Consider the following 24472-nt stretch of genomic DNA (forward strand, 5'->3'; position numbering starts at 1 on the left):
TAGCGAATATGAAGTCAAAATTAAAATCCAAGATGGCGCCGACAAGATTTGCCAACTTTCCATCATGAGTGTCATTTTCATGGTTATTGGGGTCGCTTATAGCGAATATAAAGTGAAAATCAAGTTCAAGATGGCGCCGACATAAATATATTAATTTTTCGACATGAGTGTCATTGTTGTGATTTTTGAGGTCGCTAATATCGAATACGGAGTGAAAATTAAATTCCTAGATAGCGCCAAAAAAGTTTTTTTTGACAGTTTTTTATGGTTTTTGGGTCCGTAATATTAATACTAACAATAATTTTAATATTAATACTAACAGTGGGCGGAAAATTTAGTATTGTTATGAGAATAAATAGTATAAAAGATATGGCGAAAAAGTGCTCATCACGCTGAATATCTTTTCTTAAGAAAGTATATTCAAATCTCTTCAGGTTCGGCTGGGCTGTTAGGAGTCCATGTCAGGGATTCTACATCCTCGATTTTCGTATGTCGCCAACAAGTGCTCATCACGCTGAACAACTTTTCTTAAGAAAGTATATTCATATCTCTTCAGGTTCAGCTGGGTTGTTAGGAGTCCATGTCAGGGATTCTAGATCCTCGATTTTTGCATGTCGCCAAGAAGTGCTCATCACGCTGAACATCTTTTCTTAAGAAAGTACCTATATTCAAATCTCTTTAGGTTTGGCTGGGCTGTTAGGAGTCCATGTCAGGGATTCTAGATCCTTGATTTTCGCATGTCGCTAAAAAGTGCTCATCACGCTGAACATCTTTTCTTAAGAAAGTACCTATATTCAAATCTCTTTAGGTTTGGCTGGGCTGTTAGGAGTCCATGTCAGGGATTCTAGATCCTTGATTTTCGCATGTCGCTAAAAAGTGCTCATCACGCTGAACAACTTTTCTTAAGAAAGTACCTATATTCAAATCTCTTTAGGTTTGGCTGGGCTGTTGGGAGTCCATGTCAGGGATTCTAGATCCTTGATTTTCGCATGTCGCTAAAAAGTGCTCATCACGCTGAACATCTTTTCTTAAGAAAGTACCTATATTCAAATCTCTTTAGGTTTGGCTGGGCTGTTGGGAGTCCATGTCAGGGATTCTAGATCCTTGATTTTCGCATGTCGCTAAAAAGTGCTCATCACGCTGAACATCTTTTCTTAAGAAAGTACCTATATTCAAATCTCTTTAGGTTTGGCTGGGCTGTTGGGAGTCCATGTCAGGGATTCTAGATCCTTGATTTTCGCATGTCGCTAAAAAGTGCTCATCACGCTGAACATCTTTTCTTAAGAAAGTACCTATATTCAAATCTCTTTAGGTTTGGCTGGGCTGTTAGGAGTCCATGTCAGGGATTCTAGATCCTTGATTTTCGCATGTCGCTAAAAAGTGCTCATCACGCTGAACAACTTTTCTTAAGATAGTATATTCATATCTCTTCAGGTTCATCTGGGCTGTTAAGTGTCCACGTCAGGGATTCTAGATCCTCGATTAATTTCTACGAGGTATTAATTTGCCACCGGTCCTTGATAAGTCTACAAAGTTTGAACGAAATCGGTCCGTTTAAAATGGGTAAAAATCGAGTTGGAAGAGGTTGGTTACATATGTAGAAACATACAAACAAACAAACACACATACATACATTCTTTACATATGAAACTAAATAAAAGCATGTAAAAAGTTAGTTTTGCGTTGGCACCATTTGATTTTTGATTTCGAACGCTTACTTTCCGAAAACTATGAAAATGACACCAATCGAATAATCCGAGCCCAAATTCGGCACACTTGGCTCTTGTCGTCCGTAAGTTACATCCAGTAGAATTGAATTGAACATCAGATAACACAAAACATTTGAGTCTACGCACGCACTAAACAAAATAAAAATATTAAAAAAGAAAGTAAGAAAATATTCAAACTTTCAAAGTATCAAGTTCATTTTGTCATAATTTCCGCAGCTATCCGTGCGTATGTGTGTATTGTCGAGAGTCGTGTCAATGTAGTGATGCGATTTGATACCTATCAATTATGAGAACGCGTCCTTAAATAAAATTTATAGTATATGAAAATAAAGATTATTTTTTGTCGATAACATTAGATTTAGTACACAGCCTTAACGGGTTATAAGTGTCACCCCTATCACATTGTAGATATATTAATAGTATAGATAATAGATATAGATTATTCAAAGTCATCATAGTATATAAGTTCAGTTTCGTTTACGCACTGATTAGTATATGTATATAGTTTCGTACCTTCAGGACAGTTGCCATTACCCTTTATAGCTTCAGCATCCATATCCGTTGGCTCACCCTTAGAATTAGAATTGTTATATCCGGGTTTCCCTGTGTTAGAAACCGGGTAGCGATTGCTGTTGTTACGTCCAGGTTTAAAGGAAGTTGCATTAGTAGTTGGCATGTTTTTAATGCGCCAGTTAACCTGTGCTGGGTAGCTGGGATGGTTACTTGGGTTTTGTGGATATCCGGGTCTCATTGTGCTTGAAACCGGGTAGCTGTGGTGATTATTTTGAGTAGGATTTCGTAAGTTCTTATTTGGCTGTAGAGTTGATGTTTGGTTGTTGCTATAGTTACCCCAGTTTGGTGTATATCCGGGTCTCATTGTGCTTGAAGCCGGGTAGCTGTGGTTATTATTTTGAGTAGGATTTCGTAAGTTCTTATTTGGCTGTAGAGTTGATGTTTGGTTGTTGCTATAGTTACCCCAGTTTGGTGTATATCCGGGTCTCATTGTGCTTGACACCGGGTAGCTGTGATGGGTATTCTGATTAGGATTTGGAAACTGGTTATTTGGCAGAGTTGTTGCTTGATTTTTGGTATAATAACCCGGGTATGGTGGGTATAAGGGTCTCGTTGTGCTAGAAACCGGGTAGCTATGGTGATTATTCCGAGTTAAGTTTGCTTTAGGAGCTGGAAAGCTGTTATTTGGTCCTGGTAGCGGTGCTTGATGTTTTGCATAGCTACCCGGATATTGTCTGTGCCCAGTCGTTGTGGGGTAGGCAGAGTTAACGCTATTTGAATTTACGTTAGAACGATACATTCCAGGTTTGCTAAAATTGAAATTATTCACATATTGCTGTGTTGTATTCTGGTTTATATTATAACCGGGTTTTACAATGTTATATCCGGTTGTTCTGTTATGTAGTGTTCCTGGATAACTGGCCCCGGTTAAAAATCTTCTTACCCGGTTCGTATTGATTGCTTGACCGGTAATCGGTTTGACGATATTCCGATCCTGGGATCCATCGTGAGAATGAGATATCGTTATACACAAGGCGATGATTGCAAGCAGTGGCGACCACATGACGATGCCTTTTTTTTAAGTTGGAAAATCATCCAATGACTTCTCTCGCCCGGGCAAGGCGTGAGGGAGTGTCAGACTCTTACTGACTAAACACCACCACGTTCCTACTCCTGCTTATCGAGCCGGAGCCCTGGTAAACCCGCTAGGTAGTCCGCAGTATCGGGGAGTCCGCAGTATCGGGGTAGTCCGCAGCTCCGGATGCCTTGGGTTCGATCCTTGAGTTGATACCAGGGTTGTTGCGGATGCTGATTTTTTCACATCCGCGGATGAGGATGCGGATGCGGATTCCAGGGGGCAAACATCCGCGGATGCGGATGCGGAAGCGGATCTTTACAAAAATCTTAAGTTTTGGGAGAAAAATTTAAAAGACAAGCCAAAACAATCAGTAAAATTATAAAGAAGCAAGTCAAGTACTATTAAGTACTAATTATACATTTTAGTAATTAAAATAATTGAATTCTTATTGATCAATTAGCACGAGCGCGCGACACGCGCCACTCGCTGGACCCGCCCCTTTCTTTCTTGTACTAATCTGCAACACATTCGCATCCGCATCAGCTCCGCATCGATTTTTGCGGATGCAGATGCGGATGCGGATGCCTAAATCGATGCGGATGTTTCGCATATGCGGATGCGGATGCAGATATTCGCAACATCCCTAGTTGATACTTAATTAAACCCTCCCAGCTGGGTGGAATGACGATGTCTGCAGAGTGGCTGGTAGTGGTTGGATGCGTAGAGCTGAAGATCGTCACTGGCGTGCCGTTGTAGAGGCTGATGATGATGATGATGATGAAGTATGTTTCACTGTCTCTTTGCTCACTATATGCGACACTGAGTTGTGGGAGTACACTTGTGATGTTCACTGGTTGTACACGGAATATGACGATATAGTGTCTGAACAGCGCATTAAATACGTAGACTTTGTATAAACAATATTTTTTCCTTATTTACATTATCTATATTTTAGTAAAATGTAATAATATAGGTAGAGGAATGATTTGTTTGTTTGTTTGCATAGTCATAGTAATATTATATTTATTTTTTTATGGTATAGCCGGTAAACGAGCAGACGTATCACCTGATGGTAAGCAATTACCGCCGCCCATGGACACTTGAAACACTAGAGGCGTTACAAGTGCGTTGCCGGCCTTTTGGGGGTTAGGAATTTAAAGGTTGTTGGGGATTGGGAAGATTGGGAAGGGGGGTAATTGGATCTCCGGTAACCTCACTCACACAACGCAAGCGTTGTTCCACGACGGTATTCTCTGCTCGGCCGTGGTATCAATCACTCCGGTCGAGCCGGCCCATTCGTGCCGAAGTATGGCTCTCCCGCACTTAAATAAATGGGAAAGTAACTAATCCTTGATGTCAAACCCGCTGAAAGTATCGAGATGAAATTTGGTACAGGGGTGGATTATGGTCTGGAATAACACATAGGCTACTTTTTGCCTGCTCGTTTACCGGCCCAAATAAAAAGCGAGCAAAACCATGTGATTATATTAGTTAAATGTTAATTATTACTTATTTCATTATTGGACTCTACTGGAATTCCCACATTAATATTTTAATACAAACAACAGTTTGTTTTGTTTACCTTAATACCATAAATTATGGTTTAATACCATTAATTATTTTATTGAGGTATTATGGTCCATAATAGGATTGATGAGCAAAGTCCACGTTACGCCTTCTATCCCCGATATGGTAGGCAGAGGTGCACATTACGGCACGTAATGCCACTGTACAATGTACACACACTTTTCACCATTTGTGTTATAAGTCCCATGTAATAGGGGTGAGCCTATTGCCATTAGTGGAGTGCCTGGAGCATTCAAAACCGTAAAACCTCGGATTAGAGTTACAGTGAATGAATTAATATGATCGATGTGGGATATTGTTTTTTAAACTATAAATTGCAATGTTTACCCAAAAATTTTTTGTGCACTCCATTTTTTTATTGTTTAAACAAATTATTATAATAAAAATCATGTTTGACCATATATTTTCACTTTAAACAGTATTTTTTTTTATATGTTAAATCTTACCTAAGTTTATATAGGAACATTTTTCAAAGATACCTGTGTATAAAAATAGCAGTATCTCGAACAGGTAGAAAAACGTGGAGTCCCCTCCACGTTTTTCTGAGCGGAGCGACAGCTGCTATGTACAATGGAACTTCTTGGCCAGTTTAATTATAAATGAAACGCACTCTATTGTGTATATTGAAAAAAATACGGTAATTAATTATGACTAATGAAAAGAAAAAAAAATATTTGTACAAAATCTGTTTATTTAAATATATTACATTGTTGTCTACATCAAATATATTCTTCTACTTCATCTATCTGTATAATAGGTGAAGTATTGGAACAACTATTTCCGCTGCACTGTAAACATGATACACTGCAGTATAAACTACACTCGCGAGCAACCAAATCGACTCAACCTACATGTGCGCATTCGAAGATGTTTTCTTAAAAATATACTGAATTGTTTTTAAAAACCGATATACAATTAGAAAGCTTACAACTTCAGCTTTATATTGGTATCATTATTATAAAAATTGTATCAGTACTTTTTAAAATATTTAACTTAATTCAGCGGACTAGGGCTACGACTCCAACAAGTTATAACACAAACTACCCCTATAAAACCTCCACATTAAGGTTAACTTTATCTGTGGCTTATCGAAAGTTGATCGTACACATCTCCGCAAAAACACGTCATTTTATTTCCAAAAATTTTGGATACGACACCAGAAGAAGCCGGCCAGTTCGCCAGCGGAATACGGACAATGGACTGACCAGCGCTAAGCCCGAACATGAATCCAATTGAACACTTGTGGGACGACTACCGTGCAGACACATTCTGCATTCGTCAGTTAATAAGACTGGCCTCCATTGTTCTATGCTCCAATCGAGGTGTTCTCGGGCAAATTGAATGCGCGCTTGCCGATGGCGGGTCGTCAATTTCGGGCCTGTGGTAGGCCGTTTAGGGGTGAGGTTGGCTTCCTTCAACCGTCTCCGTACTGTCCACTCGCTGACAGCCACTCTTCGAACTCTTCTGAGTTCCTGTTGAACATCGACACCGGTTAAGTGACGATTTCGTAGTGAAGTTGAAATAATAAAACGGTCGTCTCTCTCCGAGGTGGACCGGTGGCGGCTTATTCTTGGTCTTCGATTGAAGGCACTAGTATCTTGATACTACCTGTACCCTCTTGATACTGCAGATTGGCTCAAACTCAGATGAGCAGCAACTCTTCGCTGATTTAGTCCTTGTTCCAGTAGAGCAACGACTTGAGCGGCTTCTTCTGGTGTCGTATCCAAAATTTTTGGAAATAAAATGACGCGTTTTTGCGGAGATGTGTACGATCAACTTTCGATAAGCCACAGATAAAGTTAACCTTAATGTGGAGGTTTTATAGGGGTAGTTTGTGTTATAACTTGTTGGAGTCGTAGTGAGCAAATACTCTAGTCCGCTGAATTAAGTTAAATATTTTAAAAAGTACTGATACAATTTTTATAATAATGATACCAATATAAAGCTGAAGTTGTAAGCTTTCTAATGGTATATCGGTTTTTAAAAACAATTCAGTATATTTTTAAGAAAACATCTTCGAATGCGCACATGTAGGTTGAGTCGATTTGGTTGCTCGCGAGTGTAGTTTATACTGCAGTGTATCATGTTTACAGTGCAGCGGAAATAGTTGTTCCAATACTTCACCTATTATACAGATAGATGAAGTAGAAGAAAACATTTGATGTAGACAACAATGTAATATATTTAAATAAACAGATTTAGTACTAATATTTTTTTTTCTTTTCATTAGTCATAATTAATTACCTTATTTTTTTAAATGTACACAATAGAGTGCGTTTCATTTATAATTAAACTGGCCAAGAAGTTCCATTGTACATAGCAGCTGTCGCTCCGCTCTCCCCTCCACGTTTTTCTACCTGTTCGAGATACTGTTATTTTTATACACAGGTATCTTTGAAAAATGTTCCTATATGTCTACTCAGGTAAGATTTAACATATAAATAAAAAAATTACTGTTTAAAGTGAAAATATATGGTCAAACATTAATTTTTTATAATAATTTGTTTAAACAATAAAAAAATGGAGTACACAAAAAATTTTTGGGTAAACATTGCAATTTATAGTTTAAAAAACAATATCCCACATCGATCATATTAATTCATTCACTGTAACTCTAATCCGAGGTAAAAACCCCCAGGCGCTCCACTACATATACTGGACACAATTTCAGACTCCGTGTGTGACTGAGAAATTTTTCGAAAAACCGAAAAAAGCCCGACCCGGGAATCGAACCCGAAACCCCTTGCTTGGCAGTCACACTTGCTACCACTCGGTCAACGACGTCTTTTCACCATTTGTGTTATACCTAAATCCCATGTAATAGGGGGTGAGCCTATAGGGATAATGACGGGGTATGAAAATTAAAAATCTATTTAGTCCGTCAGTTAGATCATGAAATATTAGACACGTATGTTTATCTTGTCATATAAGATAACCATACTTATATAAATCGAATCAAAGTTTAGGAGTGCTAGCTACGAGCTAAGTTGAATCGCCAACTCACTTTTTCCCATGTGTATCCAAATTTATAATAAACATCCTGACAAAATTCGGGTACTACCGATGATTCGGTTTAAGAGGGCATTACGCAGATGGCTAATCGATAATCCCTTCTATTCCATTAAAGAATTCTTGCAATGTAAGTTCCCGAAATAATTGTATATTTAATTAATATAAATATATGTATTTTGCATGTCATTATATTATGACTGAATACTGTACTGATCGACATTTTTTAACACCTTTTATATAACTGTATTCATTAGCAAATAAATCTTTTGACTTTGAACTCGCATTGAGCAAGCGTGGTGATTAATGTTCAAACCTTCTCCGTGTGAGAAGAGGCCTTTGGTCAGCAGTGGACACTTGTAGACTGTTTACTACTAGTGACTCGCTCCAGCTTCGTATGGGTACAATGGTGATATATTATGCATGTATTATACATATCGACGGTTAAAAGGAAATAGGGTATAAGCGACATTTTAGTCAAAAATGAGTTTATTATGCTATCCTACGTAAAATTTTCCGCTCTTTCAAATGCGCTTACTCTCATGGCTCTACGATGACATTTTTGGCGTTTATACCCTAGCAAAAAAAAAAACAAGATTTAAATTAAATTTTTTCTCGTTCAGATTCAGTATGGTGGTTGGTAGTTTATTGTAACATTTAATGCTAGGCTGGGCGCTGCTAATGCTAATGCTAGGTGTAGGCTATTCTCAGTAGCATTTCGTAAGTTCTTATTTGGCAGAAGAGTTGATGCTTCGCTGTTGATATACTCCCTAAGCCATCTTGGTGTATGTCTGGGTGTGTGTGTGCTTGAAGCCGGGTAGCCGTGGCTATTCTCAGTAGCATTTCGTAAGTTCTTATTTGGCAGAAGAGTTGATGCTTCGCTGTTGATATCCTCCCTAGCCCATCTTGGTGTATGTCTGGGTGCCAATGTGCTTGAAGCCGGGTAGCCGTGGCTATTCTCATTAGGATTTCGTAAGTTTTCTTCGGTTAAAAATCTTCTTACCCGGTTCGTATTGATTGCTTGACCGGTAATCGGTTTGACGATATTCCGATTCTGGGATCCATCGTGAGAATGAGATATCGTTATACACAAGGCAATGATTGCAAGCAGTGGCGACCACATGACGATGCCTTTTTTAAGTTGGAAAATCATCCAATGACTTCTCTCGCCCGGGCAAGGCGTGAGGGAGTGTCAGACTCTTACTGACTAAACACCACCACGTTCCTACTCCTGCTTATCGAGCCGGCGCCCTGGTAAACCCGCTAGGTAGTCCGCAGTATCGGGGTAGTCCGCAGTATCGGGGTAGTCCGCAGTATCGGTGTAGTCCGCAGCTCCGGATACCTTGGGTTCGATCCTTGAGTTGATACTTAATTAAACCCTCCAGCTGGGTGGAATGACGATGTCTGCAGAGTGGCTGGTAGTGGTTGGATGCGTAGAGCTGAAGATCGTCACTGGCGTGCCGTTGGAGAGGCTGATGATGATGATGATGATGATGATGTTTCACTGTTTGTTTGCTCACTATATGCGAGACTGAGTTGTGAAATTACACTTGTGATGTTCACTGGTTGTACACGGAATATGACGATGTGGTGTCTGAACAGCGCATTAAATACGTAGACTTTGTATAAACAATATTTTTTCCTTATTTACATTATCTATATTTTAGTAAAATGTAATAATATAGGTAGAGGAATGATTTGTTTGTTTGTTTGCATAGTCATAGTAATATTATATTTATTTTTTTATGGTATTAGCCGGTAAACGAGCAGACGTATCACCTGATGCTAAGCAATTGCCGTCGCCCATGGACACTTGAAATAATAGAGGCGTTACAAGTGCGTTGCCGGCCTTTTGGGGGTTCGGAATTTAAGGGTTGTTGGAGATTGGAAAGATTGGGAATTGGGGTAATTGGATCTCCGGTAACCTCACTCACACAACGCAAGCGTTGTTCCACGTCGGTATACTGCTCGGCCGTGGTATCACTCCGGTCGAGCCGGCCCAGCAGTGCCGAAGTATGGCTCTCCCGCACTTAAATAAATGGGAAAGTAACTAATCCTTGATGTCAAACCCGCTGAAAGTATCGAGATGAAATTTGGTACAGGGGTGGATTATGGTCTGGAATAACACATAGACTACTTTTTGCCTACTCGTTTACCGGCCCGAATAAAAAGCGAGCAAAACCATGTGATTATATTAGTTAAATGTTAATTATTACTTATTTCATTATTGGACTCTACTGGAATTCCCACATTAATATTTTAATACAAAGAACAGTTTGTTTCGTTTACCTCAATACCATAAATTATGGTTTAATACCATTAATTATTTTATTGAGGTATTATGGTCCATAATAGGATTGATGAGCAAAGTCCACGTTACGCCTTCTATCCCCGATATGGTAGGCAGAGGTGCACATTACGGCACGTAATGCCGCTATACAATGTACACACACTTTTCACCATTTGTGTTATAAGTCCCATGTAATAGGGGGTGAGCCTATTGCCATATACCGGGCACAATTCCAGACTCCGTGCTACCACTGAGAATTTTTTCGAAAAACCGAAAAAAGCCCAGTAATACTTCGCCCGACCCGGGAATCGAACCCGAGATCCCTTGCTCGGCAGTCGCACTTGCAACCACTCGGTCAACGAGGCAGTCTTTTCACCATTTGTGTTATACCTAAATCCCATGTAATAGGGGGTGAGCCTATAGGAATGATGACGGGGTATGAAAATTAAAAATCTATTTAGTCCGTCAGTTAGGTGATGGAAAAATATTCGACACGTATTTTTTTATTTTCATATTAGATAACAATACTAAGGTAAATCGAATCAAAGTTTAGGAGTGCTAGCTACGAGCTAAGTTGAATCGCCAACTCACTTTTTCCCATGTGTATCCAAATTTATAATAAACATCCTGTCAAAATTCGGGAACTACCGATGATTCGGTTTAAGAGGGCATTACGAAGATGGCTAATCGATAATCCCTTCTATTCCATTAAAGAATTCTTGCAATGTAAGTTCCCGAAATAATTGTATATTTAAGATAAATATGTATTTTGCATGTCATCATATTATGACTGAATACTGTACTCATAGACATTTTGTAACACCTTTTATATAACTGTATTCATTAGCAAATAAATCCTTTGACTTTGACTTTGAATCCGCATTGAGCAAGCGTGGTGATTAATGTTTAAACCTTCTCCGTGTGAGAAGAGTCCTTTGGTCAGCAGCGGACACTTATGGGCTGTTTACTACTAGCGACCCGCCCCAGCTTCGCATGGGTGCAATGGTGATATATTATGCATGTATTATACATATCGACGGTTAAAAGGAAATAGGGTATAAGCGACATTTTGGTCAAAAATGAGTTTATTATGCTATCCTACGTAAAATTTTCCGCTCTTTCGAATGCGCTTACTCTCATGGCTCTACGATGACATTTTTGGCGTTTATACCCTAGCAAAAAAAAACAAGATTTAAATTAATTTTTTTCTCGTTCAGATTCAGTATGGTGGTTGGTAGTTTATTGTAACATTTAATGCTAGGCTGGGCGCTGCTAATGCTAATGCTAGGTGTAGGCTATTCTCAGTAGCATTTCGTAAGTTCTTATTTGGCAGAAGAGTTGATGCTTCGCTGTTGATATACTCCCTAGCCCATCTTGGTGTATGTCTGGGTGCCAATGTGCTTGAAGCCGGGTAGCCGTGGCTATTCTCATTAGGATTTCGTAAGTTTTCTTCGGTTAAAAATCTTCTTACCCGGTTCGTATTGATTGCTTGACCGGTAATCGGTTTGACGATATTCCGATTCTGGGATCCATCGTGAGAATGAGATATCGTTATACACAAGGCGATGATTGCAAGCAGTGGCGACCACATGACGATGCCTTTTTTTTAAGTTGGAAAATCATCCAATGACTTCTCTCGCTCGGGCAAGGCGTGAGGGAGTGTCAGACTCTTACTGACTAAACACCACCACGTTCCTACTCCTGCTTATCGAGCCGGCGCCCTGGTAAAGCCGCTAGGTAGTCCGCAGTATCGGTGTAGTCCGCAGCTCCGGATACCTTGGGTTCGATCCTTGAGTTGACACTTAATTATTATGTTATCGGCTTACTCACGTAACTGTTTGACGAGGAACTCGACTCTCAAGCCATGCTAGAAGCTCATATTCATGAGCAGCATTCCGTGACACACGACGCGGCGACAGTCGTTTGTAGAATCTTGAACTATTTAGTTTTATATATAGGCAAGCGTAGTGTAGGGCGCCCTCCAGCTAGGTGGAATGACGATGTCTGCTGAGTGGCTGGTAGTAGTTGGATGCGTAGAGCTGAAGATCGAGCTCAGTAGCGTGCCGTTGGACAGGCCTATGTCCAGCAGTGGCCGAGAACAGACTGATGATGATGAAGTATGTTTCACTGTCTCTTTGCTCACTATATGCGACACTGGTTTTACACGGAGTATGACGATGTGGTGTCTGAACAGCGCATTAAATACGTAGACTTTGTATAAACAATATTTTTTTCCTTAGTCCATTATCTATATTTTATTAAAATGTAATAATATAGGTAGAGAAATGATTTGTTTGTTTGTTTGCATAGTCATAGTAATATTATATTTATTTTTTTATGGTATTAGCCGGTAAACGAGCAGACGGATCACCTGATGCTAAGCAATCGCCGCCTGAGCTCGCTGTCATTGCAGCGGTAAGTCCCCTCTTTGAGGAGTGGCTAGAGAGGCGCCATGGCGTCCTCACCTACCGCCTGACGCAGGTGCTTACCGGACATGGGAGTATCGGTAGGTTCCTGTTTTTGATTGGGCGGGAGGAAACGCCCGGGTGTCATCACTGCGAAGACCGCCCGGAGGACACGGTGGAACACACGGTTGCGGTCTGCCCTGCGTGGGCTGAACACCGCCGTGCCCTCAGAGAAGTGATCGGCGACGGCGACCTCTCGCGTCCGGCTTTGGTTCAGGCCATGGTGCGGAGCGAGGGGGACTGGGATGCCGTCTCCTCCTTCTGCGAAGCAGTTATGCTAGCTAAGGAGGAGGCGGGACGCGTGAGGGAACGAACTTCCTCACGCCCCAGCCGACGCGAAGGACACTCCGGGCGTCGGGGATCGCGTGACGATCTCCGGCCACCGTAAGTGCGGGTCTGCGGACGGCGAGCTGCCCTTGCTCGCCGTCCGACCAGAACCAGACCCGTGCGTGCGGCGCGTTGCGTTCCGCGCGCGCCTTAAAGAGCCATCAGACCACCACAGATGGGGCCCAGTAGGGCTGATGCTTAATCCGGAGCTGCGGACTACCTAGCGGGTTTACCGGGGCTCCGGCTCGACAAGCAGGAGTAGGAACGGGGTGGTTTTTAGTCAGTAAGTGTCTGACACTCCCTCTCGCTTTGCCCTGGCGAGAGAAGTCATTGGATGATTTTCCCCCCTGAAAAAAAAAGCTATCGCCGCCGCCCTGACACTTGAAATAATAGAGGCGTTACAAATGCATTGCTGGCCTTTTGGGGGTTAGGAATTAAAGGGTTGTTGGAATCGGGGGTTGGGAAGATTGGGAAGGGAGTAATTAGATCTCATGTAACCTCACTCACACAACGCAAGCGTTGTTTCACGTCGGTTTCCTGCTCGGCCGTGGTATCACTCCGGTCGAGCCGGCCCAGCAGTGCCGAAGCATGGCGCGCCCACACTTAAATAAATGCGAAAGTAACTAATCCTTCACGTCAAAACGGCTGAAGGGATCGCGATGAAATTTGGTACAGGGGTAGATTATGGTCTGGAACAGGGATGTTATGGATCTGGAATTTCGGATATGGATATGAATACGGATAGTAGACTCTTCGGATCTCTCGGATCTTTATATCGGTTCCGGTTTCGGATACGGATAAGAAATTATTCCAAATTATCCGGTAGTTTCGGATAGTTTCGGTTACGGATATTGAATTTCTAAGGAATTTCAAAAGTAACATACAAATAGATATAAAATGGTTTTATTTATAAATAGGTCTTCATTTGGCAGGTACTTCAATCTGCCTATAAGTAACTTGTCTCATGTTTAATTTAGACTACGCTCCTATTCGAAATTATTCGGAACATTTATTTCAGTTTCGGTTACGGAAATGGATATTTTTTTTATTTCGGATATCCGATAGTTTCAGTTACGGATGTGGATATCCTAAACATCCTTGGTCTGGAATAACACAGGATACTTTTTGCCTGCTCGTTTACCGGCCCAAATAAAAAGCGAGCAAAACCATGTGATTATATTAGTTAAATGTTCATTATTACTTATTGCATTATCGGACTCTACTGGAATTCCCACATTCATATTTTAATACAAACAACAGTTTGTTTCGTTTATCTCAATACCATAAATTATGGTCTAAGACTGCCTCGTTGGCCGAGTGGTTGCAAGTGCGACTGCCGGGCAAGGGGTCTCGGGTTCGATTCCCGGGTCGGGCGAAGTATTACTGGGCTTTTTTCGGTGGTAGCACGGAGTCTGGAAATGTGCCCGGTATATGGCAATAGGCTCACCACCTATTACATGGGACTTACAACATAAATTGTGAAATGTGGGTGTACACAGTGGCATTACGTGCCATAATGTGCACCTCTGTCTACCCCTTCGGGGATTAAAGGCGTGACTATATGTATGTATGTATGCATAAATTATGGTTTATTACCATTAATTGTTTTATTGAGTTACGTTACGCCTTTTTCCTCGATATATGGTAGGCAGAGGTGCACATTACGGCACGTAATGCCGCTATACAATGTACACACATTGTACACCCATATTTCACCAATAATTTTATTTAAGTCCCATGTAATAGGGCACCCCCTATACGATGACATGGTCTTGTTCAGCCCCTACACATATGCGAGGAGTATGCGGAAGCCCACGGGCTCAGATACAATGTAAAAAAGAGTGAGATCATGGTATTTAAAGCACCAAAAAGAGAGGTCACAGTGGTATCTCCCCTCTCACTCTATGGTACACGATTGAACCAAGTCACTCACTTCAAGTATCTGGGCCACTGGGTTACCGAGGACTTTAAAGATGACATGGATGTGGAGAGGGAGCGCAGGGCGATGTCTGTTCGCTGTAACATGTTGGCTCGCAGATTCGCACGGTGTACGGAACAAGTGAAGGTCACACTCTTCAGGGCTTCCTGCCAGACCTTTTACACGTGCAGTTTGTGGACCAAATACAGGCAGTGGACATACAACGCTCTGCGTGTGCAGTATAATAATGCGTTCAGGGTGCTGATGGGCCCCAGCCGTCGCGAGAGACACTCTGGGCGTCGGGGATCGCGGGACGATCTCCGGCCACCGTAAGTGCGGGCCTGCGGACGGCGAGCAAGGGTAGCTCATCGCCCGAACAGAACCAGACCCGTGCGTGCGGCGCGTCGCGTTCCGCGCGCGCCTCAAAGAGCCATCAGACCACCACAGATGGGGCCCAGTAGGGCTGATGCCTGATCCGGAGCTGCGGACTACCTAGCGGGTTTACCGGGGCTCCGGCTCGAAAAGCAGGAGAAGGAACGGGGTGGTTTTTAGTCAGTAAGAGTCTGACACTCCCTCTCGCCTCGCCCAAGGCGGGAGAAGTCATTGGATGATTTTCCCCCACAAAAAAAAAAAGGGTGCTGATGGGGCCGCGGTACTGTAGCGCCAGTGGTATGTTCGCCGTGGATGACTTTCACGCCGTCATACGCAAGCGAAGTACGTGTTTAATGGCGCGGGTGCGCGGCAGCCCCGGCGCCATCCTGGGGCCTTAGTCTGCTATTACAATTGTGTCAGAATGGTCGATCACTGAGCAGTACGAGAGGGACGGAGCTATACAACCTACATAGCTCCGTCCCTCTCGCACTGCTCAGTGATCGACCATTCTGACACAATTGTAATAGCAGACTAAGGCCCCTGGCATGCATGCGCAGACCGATGGGACTGCATAGTAGTGGCACACTGTATATGCCTGCACTCGAGAGCAAGTGCCTAAATTTCTTTCATTGTTTTGTTTTTATTGTTATTATTACATTCACAGTGGTATCATAGGCTAAGAACATTGTTACTAGCAAATTATGGAAGCAATTCTGAAATAAAATTTGATTTGATTTGATAGGGATGATAACGGGGTATGCAAATTAAAAATCTATTTAGTCCGTCAGTTAGGTGATGGAAAAATATTCACTCTATCTATTAAAAAAACCGCATCAAAATCCGTTGCGTAGTTTTAAAGATTTAAGCGTACAAAGGGACATAGGGACAGAGGAAGCGACTTTGTTTTGTACTATGTAGTGAAGTTTGTGTTTGTTCGCAGCTGAGCCGTTGAAGCCGACGTACATGCCAGTGTTCCTGACGAAGAAAGAGAGGAAGAAGCTTCGCAGACAGAGTCGCAGGGAGGCGTGGAAGGAGGAACAGGAGAAGGTGCGCCTCGGCTTGGAGGCGCCGCCCGAACCCAAACTCAGGTATGCACAGGAGGTTTTTTTTTTAGTGTCACTTCACAAGACAATCTATGACTTCATAGTCATAGATTTTGTTGTGAGGTTGAGTTTGTTTCGACATTTCTTCTCAGAGTAGTCGGATAGGAAATGCCGGCCGCATCTAGTTATTTAGGGGTCGTCCATTAATCACGTGAGGTTTTTTCAACGATTTTTTGGCCCCCCCCTCCCCGTTGGTGATATGTGGTGAGATTTTAGATTAACCCCCCCACCCCCAACCAACATCACGTGTATTTTTTTAATACAGAAAATAAGTATGAGTGGGTTAAGACTTTGTAGGTAATACAAGTACCTAAAAAATATCATCTAAATTGGTTTAAGTTTAGAAATGCGTAATTATAATTTATTATACTCTTTTATGGGGAAGTGACAAATCCTATACACCCCGTTTTAAGGTTTAAAAAACCCGGGTTAGGTGAAAAAATTAATACACGTGATATTTTATGAAGCCCCCGTCCCCCCTCGTGAAGTTTCGTGATTTTTATCGACCCCCCTCCCCTAATTGAGTCTCACGTGATTAATGGACGTCCCCTTAAGAGATTGACGTGTAAAAGAGATCATTTATCAATCGGCCAGGCGTCACCGTTTCATGGTAGATATCCCACCTACTCGCACGAATTACTTCGCTTCAAGCTTCCTTGTGCGAACTGCTAGGGAGTGGAACTCCTTGCCGGAGTCTGTGTTTCCTGATGGGTATAACCTGGGCGTCTTCAAAGCCCGAGTGAATAGGTTGCTTATGGGCAGACGTGCTCCATCGTAGGCCGCATCATCACTTACCATCAGGCGAGATAGCGGCCAAAGATGGGTCGACGTTTGGCGTTTTTTTTTTATAAAAAAAGTGATAAAGCGTTGAAGGTTAGCGAAGCGCAGGGTTCCGCCACATCTCCAGTTTGTCATGCGATAATAAGTATTATAGATATCTTTAAGATGTTTTCCTTCGCCGTTTGTTAATGGTGACTAAATAATCTTAGAAACTACATATAACTTGGAAACAGTCATATTGGTACTTATCGTTAGTAGATTTCGAACCTGCACCCCCATGCATGAGAAGCGAGCATCTTAAACACCTGGGCCACCACGACACGTTAAATAAAAAAATACCTTAGTCGGGTATGCGACACCCACGCGAAGAGTAGCGGTGGTTAAATATATTTTGTACATTTTTCCTTGCAGGATATCAAACCTGATGAGAGCTTTGGGCACGGAGGCAGTCCAGGACCCCACTGCCATCGAAGCCAAAGTCAGGGAGCAGATCGCCAAGAGACAGAAGACCCATTTGGAGGCGAACAAGGCGCGAGCTCTTACGAAAGACCAGAAGAGAGAGAAGGTGGGATAACTATCTTCTTATATATTTTTTACTTTTTATATTATAACCTTTATCCGTGCGGACGGCGAGTAGGGGTAACTCGCCGCCCGACCAGAACCAGACCCGTGCGTATGACGCGTCGTGTTCCGCGCGCGCCTCAAAGTGCCATCAGACCACCACAGATGGGACCCAGTAGGGCTGATGCCTGATCCGGAGCTGCGGACTACCTAGCGAGTTTACCGTGGCTCCGGCTAGAAAAGCAGGAGTAGGAACGGGGTGGTTTTTAGTCAGTAAGAGTCTGACACTCCCTCTCGCCTTGCCCAAGTCGGGAGAAGTCATTGGATGATTTTCCCCCCTCAAAAAAATTAAATAAAAATCAAACGCCCTTTATCCCCGAGGGGGTAGGCAGAGGTGTACATTATGGCACGTAATATCATTGTACAATGTACACCCAATTTTCACAATTGATGTTGTATGTCCCATGTAATTGAGCCTATTGCCATATTATACTGGGTTACTATTATACTACTATTATATATTTTATTAATCAATATTGAATTTTTCAATTTCAGGTGGACAGAAAAATCAGAGAAGATACGTCTATGGGCGTGCATGTAGCTGTTTATAGGTAAATATTATATTTATTTAATACTGCTTATCTTATACAGCTAGTCTTATACAGTGGCTGGGCAAAGTGTCACGGGTTCGATTCCCGCATGGAACAATTCTTCGTAATAGCCTGTAAATTGGTGTTCATGGACTAGGCGTGATGTGTATGCACAAGTATCACTGGTTCGATTCCTGTAAAAATATGATATGTGATTCTCTAGAGGTTTTTGTGAAATAAATAATTATACTAAATTAAATAAATACACTACGCAAGTATCAAGACACATTGATAAGTGTGGGAGAGCCATGGATGATTTTGTCCATAGGCGGCGGCGATTGCTTACCACCAGGTGATCCGCTCGTTTACCGACTTATACCATAAAAAAACTCATCATAATAATTTGTTGTACAGGGTGAAGGATCTATTCGAGTGTGCGTCAGCGAAGTTCAAGGTGGAGGCGAACGCGGCGCAGCTGCACATGTCCGGCTCCGTGCTGCTGCACCGCGGCTGCTGCGTCGTCGTCGTCGAGGGGGGGCCCAAGCAACACGCCAAGTACAAAAGGTAAGTGGGGAGAGCCATGCTTCGGCACTGCTGGGCCGGCTCGACCGGAGTGATACCACGGCCGAGCTGAAAACCGACGTGAAACAACGCTTGCGTTGTGTGAGTGAGGTTGCCGGAGGCACAATTAACCCCCTTCCCAATCTTCCCAATCCCCGATTCCTGAACAACCACCCTTAAATTCCTTACTCCCAAAAAGCCGGTAACGCACTTGTAAAGCCTCTAGTGTTTCAAGTGTCCATGGGCGGCGGCGATTGCTTACCATCAGGTAATACGTCTGCTCGATTACCGGCTGGTTTCATAAAAAAAGGTAACAGTTTTACATTGTTCTCACATAATTGAAACAATGTAACCAAGTACATATTGTACTGTGAATCTCTGACATGGTCACTAACACTAGAATTGGAACTTAAAACGAGATATAAATATCGGAAACTCATAAAAATTTAAAAACATGGTAAATATCCCAAGTAACCAAGTATTGTATTGTGAACCTGATTGGAAAAGAGTAACCTATGGAGTTTCTTGCTCGTTCTTCTCCATAGGAATCCACACTTTGGAACGAGTAAATAGAGCGACTAGAGGACTGACCGACAGACAGACGTTATTAATACGTTATTAATATTTGCTTTGACGTTCAAAAGTGCCTTTCTGGTCTATTTGAAATAAATGATTGAAATTGAAATAAATGACTTCGACTTTGACTTTGAATAGCATATATATAGTCCCATGTAATAGGGGGTGAGCTTATAGGGATGATAGCGGGGTATGAAAATTAAAAATCTATTTAGTCCGTCAGTTAGCTAATGAAACAATATTAGACACGTATTGTTTTATTTTGTCCTATAAGATAACAATACTTAGATAAAACGAATCAAAGTTTAGGAGTGGGAGCAAATACGTCATTTCTACGTATATAATGTACCTAGAAGTGATGTCACGCGATATTTCAAATCAATTTATCTTAGAAAATATAGTAATATTTCAAGAATTTCTGAGTTTTTACTGCATGGTTGCTGAGCACCCGGCTGCTGTGCAACTTGTAGCAGGTTCGATTCCCGCACGGAGCATTTCAAATTGTTGTCCCGGATTTAGCCATGATTTGTATAGGTCAAATCTAACATGCAACCGGATATAGGCATGATTTTAAACTAATTAATAATTTATTTTATTAATAATTTCTCATCCATATCTAAGGACTCCAGTTCAGCTCGAAATTAGTCAGGTTGACCTGTAATATTTCACAAACATTATCTAATTGACTGTTTACCCACTCCAGACTGATGCTGCACCGTATAAAGTGGGAGGAGGACATGGTGAAGGACGCAGAGGGAAACGAGGTGCCCAACAGCTGTAGCCTCGTCTGGGAGGGCATCGTCAAACAGAGGGCTTTCGGAGATGTCAAGTTTAAGGTACACATCTATTTAATACTAGCTACTTCTGCGCGGTTTTACCCGCTCTGCTTGGCTCCTATTGGTCACAGCGTGATGTTTTATAGCCTATAGCCTTCCTCGATAAATGCACTACCCAACACAAAAAGAATTATTCAAATCGGACCAGTAGTTCCAGAGATTAGTGCGTTCAAACAAACAAACAAACAAACAAACAATCAAACAAACTCTTCAGCTTTATAATATTAGTATAGATTATAATCCTATAAATATTTAAGGTATACTATATCTAATCTTTTTCTTCTCCTCTAATAATATCTTCTGATTTATTTCGTTGCGGGATCCAAGACAGTCATTCATGTCCCTGGGACGTTGGACTTCAGTGTTCCGGTGTTTGCATGGTTGTATCTACTGTAGATCCTGGTGCACAGGAGTTGCAGCGGTATGGGAGGTTGTGGCGGGCTTGTCCCATAAAAAATCTGATATTATAAATGCTAAAGTTTGTGAGTTTGTATGTATGTTTGTTAAGTTAATTACGTCAAAACGGCTGCAGGGATTGAGATGGAACAGGGGTAGATTATGGTCTGGAATAGGCTGGTTTTTGTCCCATGGGAACGCGGGCGAAGTCGCCGGCAGAATCTAGTTCATTATGCAAAGGCAGAGGTGCACATTACGGCACGTAATGCCGCTACACAATGTACACACACTTTTCACCATTTATGTTATAAGTCTCATGTAATAAGGGGTCAGCCTATTGCCATATACTAGGCGCAATTCCAGACTCCGTGCTACTACAGAGAAATTTTCGTTAAACCAAAAAAAGTCCAGCATTACTTTGCTCCGGAATCGAACCCGAGACCCCTTTCTTCGGAGCTGCGGACTACCTAGCGGGTTTACCGGGGCTCCGGCTCGACAAGCAGGAGTAGGAACGGGGTGGTGTTTAGTCAGTAAGAGTCTGACACTCCCTCACGCCTTGCCCGGGCGAGAGAAGTCATTGGATGATTTTCCAACTTAAAAAAAAACCTCTTGTACGACAGTCACACTTGCGACCACTCGACCAACGAGACAGTCTAGTTAATATGATAACAACTGTATTATGTACCTACCTGTGATTTACAATAAATGAATAAATGAATGAAATCTTTGTTTCAGGTGATGCCGACAGAGAAACAAGCGCGGGAGCATTTTCAGAAACATCGCGTGGAACACTACTGGGACCTTGCGTACAGCGGCGCCGTGCTAGCGCCCTCCGACGAACCTTAGCGCCCTATGAACAGGCCTGGCGCCCAAAGACTAACACTGGCGCCCAAAGACCGTCACTGGCGCCCAATTATCAACACTGGCGCCCAATGATCAACACTGGCGCCCAATGATCAACACTGGCGCCCAATTATCAACACTGGCGCCCAATGACCAACACTGGCGCCCAATTATCATCACTGGCGCCTAATGACCGTCTCTGGCGCCCAATGATGAACTCTGATACCCACTGATGAGCCTGCGCCCAAAGACCAACACTAGCGCCCTCCAATTAATATAATAATAAATAAATACATTAAAACTATACCACGTGGAGTTTTATTTCTAACTAGCGACCCGCCCCAGCTTCGCATGGGTGCAATGGTGATACATTACGCATGTATTATACATATAAACCTACCTCTTGAATCACTCTATCTATTAAAAAACCGCATCAAAATCCGTTGCGTAGTTTTAAAGATTTAAGCATACAAAGGGACATAGGGACAGAGAAAGCGACTTTATTTTATACTATGTAGTGATTTCTACATTAACTGAATAAATCGTGTGACCTCAATAATTAATATAAGAATTATGTATTTATAGTATTTTATGTTTTAGTATAGTATTATTGTATTGATATGGGCCTTCGTTGCCTGATATAAATTAATAAATAATAAAAATAAAATTAAGAATAATAGTAGAATAAATTAAAAATATTGGACACTAATTTTACAGTTTTTTTTTTTATTAATATCAACAGCCTATTAGTGTCCACTGCTGACCAAAGCCTCTCACACGGAGAAGGTTTGAGCATTAATCACCACGCTTGCTCAATGCGGGTTGGCGATTTCAAACTTATAATCAGAAATTATAAGCCCAGGTTTCCTCACGATGTTTTCCTTCACCGTTAGTCAGTGGTGTCTAAATAATCTTAGAAAGTTACATCGGAAAATGTCACATTGGTACTTGCCGTTGGTAGGTTTCGAGCCCGCAGTCATTTGGTATACAGACAGGGTATAAGTTGACTTGGGTGATAGGATACTTTTATACCACGGAAAAGCGGGCAGAGCCGCTGGCAGAAGCTAGTTTATAGTTTTAATTAGTCCTTACAATTACCAAGGTCATATTAATTAGTTATATGTTACTATCCAAGTATTTTCCTTATAAATAGATAAATTATACATAAACAGTTATGACATAATCCTTCTAATACTGCTCTGCACGATCGGTGCGGTGACTTTGCAACCGGCAGCCGTGCAACGTGTAGCGGTTTCAATTCCCGCACGGGTCTGGGTGTGATGTGTATGTGAACTTGTATGTTTGTAAACGTACCCACGACACAGGAGAAAATTTTAATGTGTTGGACCGAGTATACTTCCTTGTGGAACTCCTCATTTCGAGAAAAGCATTATTAGTTACTACCTACTATATTCATGTCAGTCAGTCAGTCAGTCAGTCATGAGGCACACTCGACTAGATCCTGGAATAGGCGTTATTATGGAATAAGCTGGTACGAGCAGAAGGATCACCTGATGGTAGGTAAGCAACCGCCATCGCCCATGGACACCCGAAATACGAGAAGCGTTACAAGTGCGTTGTCGGCCTTTTGGGGAGTTAGGAATTTCAGGGTTGTTGGGGAATCGGGGATTGGGAAGATTGAGAAGAGGGAATTGGGCCTTCGGTAACCTCACTCACACGACAAAACACATTACACGTTGTTTGCGTTGTTTCACGTCTGTTTTCTTTTCGGCCGTGGTATCGCTCCGGCCGAGTCGATCCAGCAGTGCTGATCAATCCGGTTGAGCCGGTCCAGCAGTGCCGAAGCATGTCTTTACCACACTTAAACTAATCGAGATTTTTTTAATATATCTCACGATAATTGCTCCATAATGATCATTATGTATTCTGACATAATGATCATTATCCTATAAGCCTGCAGAGAACGGAGCTGCGGACTACCTAGCGGGTTTATCGGGGCTCCGGCTCGAAAAGCTGGAGTAGGATCGGGGTGGATTTTTAGTGAATAAGAGTCTGACACTCCCTCTCACCTCGCTGAAGGCGGGAGAAGTAATTGAATGAGTTTCTCCCCCAAAAAAAAGCCTACTCAGAAAGTTTGGGACAGAAACAATATCAAACGCCTTTTCCAGATCTAAAAACACACAGAGACAATTTAAACAGCTCTACACTATCCTGAACTCATCCAGGAAGCTAGGTTATCTACAACAGAGGAAAACTGAAGTGTAATTAATTAAAAATATATTGATTAGCCCATGCATCATAGTCATGGCGTTCATAGATAATAATTGAGTATAAAAATAATTACCATCAGTAGCAGCGTTGCAGATACGTTTTGTACCATCGACTGTGAGTCGAACCATCTTCTCTATTCTATAATATAAAAATAAGTCGCGTTTTCCTTCCTGACGCTATAACTACAGAACGCACGAACCGATTTCCACGGTTTTGCATTCGTTGGAAAGGTTTCGGGCTCCGTGAGGTTTGAAACAAAGAACTAACGAAGAAAAGATGACTACAGTGAGTAACTATTTTTATATTCTTTAAGGTAAACGTCCACAGGCCCGTATCGTACGCATTCCTTATGACGTCATCAGTACGCATCGCATGTAGGTATTGCTGATGATGCGGTCCGTACGATGCGGATCAGTGGACGCAGTTGTATGTGTTTCTATACAAGACAAACTGAAATCCGTTGCGTGCGATGCGTACGATGCGGGCCTGTGGACGCGTACCTTTAATGTCATTGCGCGGCACTAAATAGTTTTTTTTAATTTTTATACCTCGTCATCATCCCTATTCGTCCCTGGTAATGTTGTCTAGCTGGTACAGTGACTGGGTTGCCTCGCACGGAACAACTCTTTGTATGATCCACAAATTGTTGTTTCGGGTCTGGATGTCATGTGTATGTGAACTTGTATGTTTGTAAACGCACCCACG

General features: G+C 42.1%; 4 protein-coding genes and 1 pseudogene across 6 annotated transcripts in view; 3 read left to right on the forward strand and 2 right to left on the reverse strand.

The window, feature by feature from the left end:
* LOC118278569 (U4/U6 small nuclear ribonucleoprotein Prp3) overlaps positions 1-21841 on the forward strand; it is a 41251-nt gene extending 19410 nt beyond the window's left edge. The window contains 6 exon segments of the mRNA XM_050703512.1: positions 16230-16377; positions 17584-17737; positions 18289-18344; positions 18738-18887; positions 20164-20296; positions 21428-21841. Of these exon segments, the coding sequence (XP_050559469.1) occupies positions 16230-16377; positions 17584-17737; positions 18289-18344; positions 18738-18887; positions 20164-20296; positions 21428-21538 (752 nt within the window). The 3' untranslated portion in view covers positions 21539-21841.
* LOC126912223 (uncharacterized) overlaps positions 1-24472 on the forward strand; it is a 148324-nt pseudogene that overhangs the window by 70664 nt on the left and 53188 nt on the right.
* The window catches only part of LOC126912250 (adhesive plaque matrix protein-like), a 32716-nt gene that overhangs the window by 7404 nt on the left and 840 nt on the right, over positions 1-24472 (reverse strand). The window lies entirely within an intron of this gene.
* LOC126912245 (adhesive plaque matrix protein-like) lies at positions 1858-12416 on the reverse strand. Of its 2 annotated transcripts, none has more exons than XM_050703709.1 (2): positions 11984-12416; positions 1858-3508 (listed from the first exon to the last, which is right to left on the reverse strand). In XM_050703709.1, the coding sequence occupies exon 2, from the start codon at positions 3304-3306 to the stop codon at positions 2170-2172; it is 1137 nt and encodes a 378-aa protein (XP_050559666.1). In that variant the 5' UTR covers positions 3307-3508; positions 11984-12416; the 3' UTR covers positions 1858-2169. The 2 variants fall into 2 exon arrangements, with proteins under 2 accessions (XP_050559666.1, XP_050559665.1); XM_050703708.1 differs by lacking the exon at positions 11984-12416 and adding an exon at positions 9260-10638.
* LOC118278865 (galectin-5-like) overlaps positions 24021-24472 on the forward strand; it is a 107480-nt gene continuing 107028 nt past the window's right edge. For both annotated transcript variants that reach the window (XR_007706866.1, XM_050703796.1), the window contains exon 1: positions 24021-24052. Coding sequence is in view for 1 of the 2 variants with exons in the window: in XM_050703796.1 (XP_050559753.1) it covers positions 24044-24052 (9 nt within the window). In the remaining variant the exon portion in view is untranslated. The remainder of the gene's footprint in view (positions 24053-24472) is intronic.

The sequence above is a fragment of the Spodoptera frugiperda genome, chromosome 24 (genome assembly GCF_023101765.2).
Source record: "Spodoptera frugiperda isolate SF20-4 chromosome 24, AGI-APGP_CSIRO_Sfru_2.0, whole genome shotgun sequence".
In the NCBI taxonomy this organism is placed as follows: Eukaryota; Metazoa; Arthropoda; class Insecta; order Lepidoptera; family Noctuidae; genus Spodoptera; species Spodoptera frugiperda.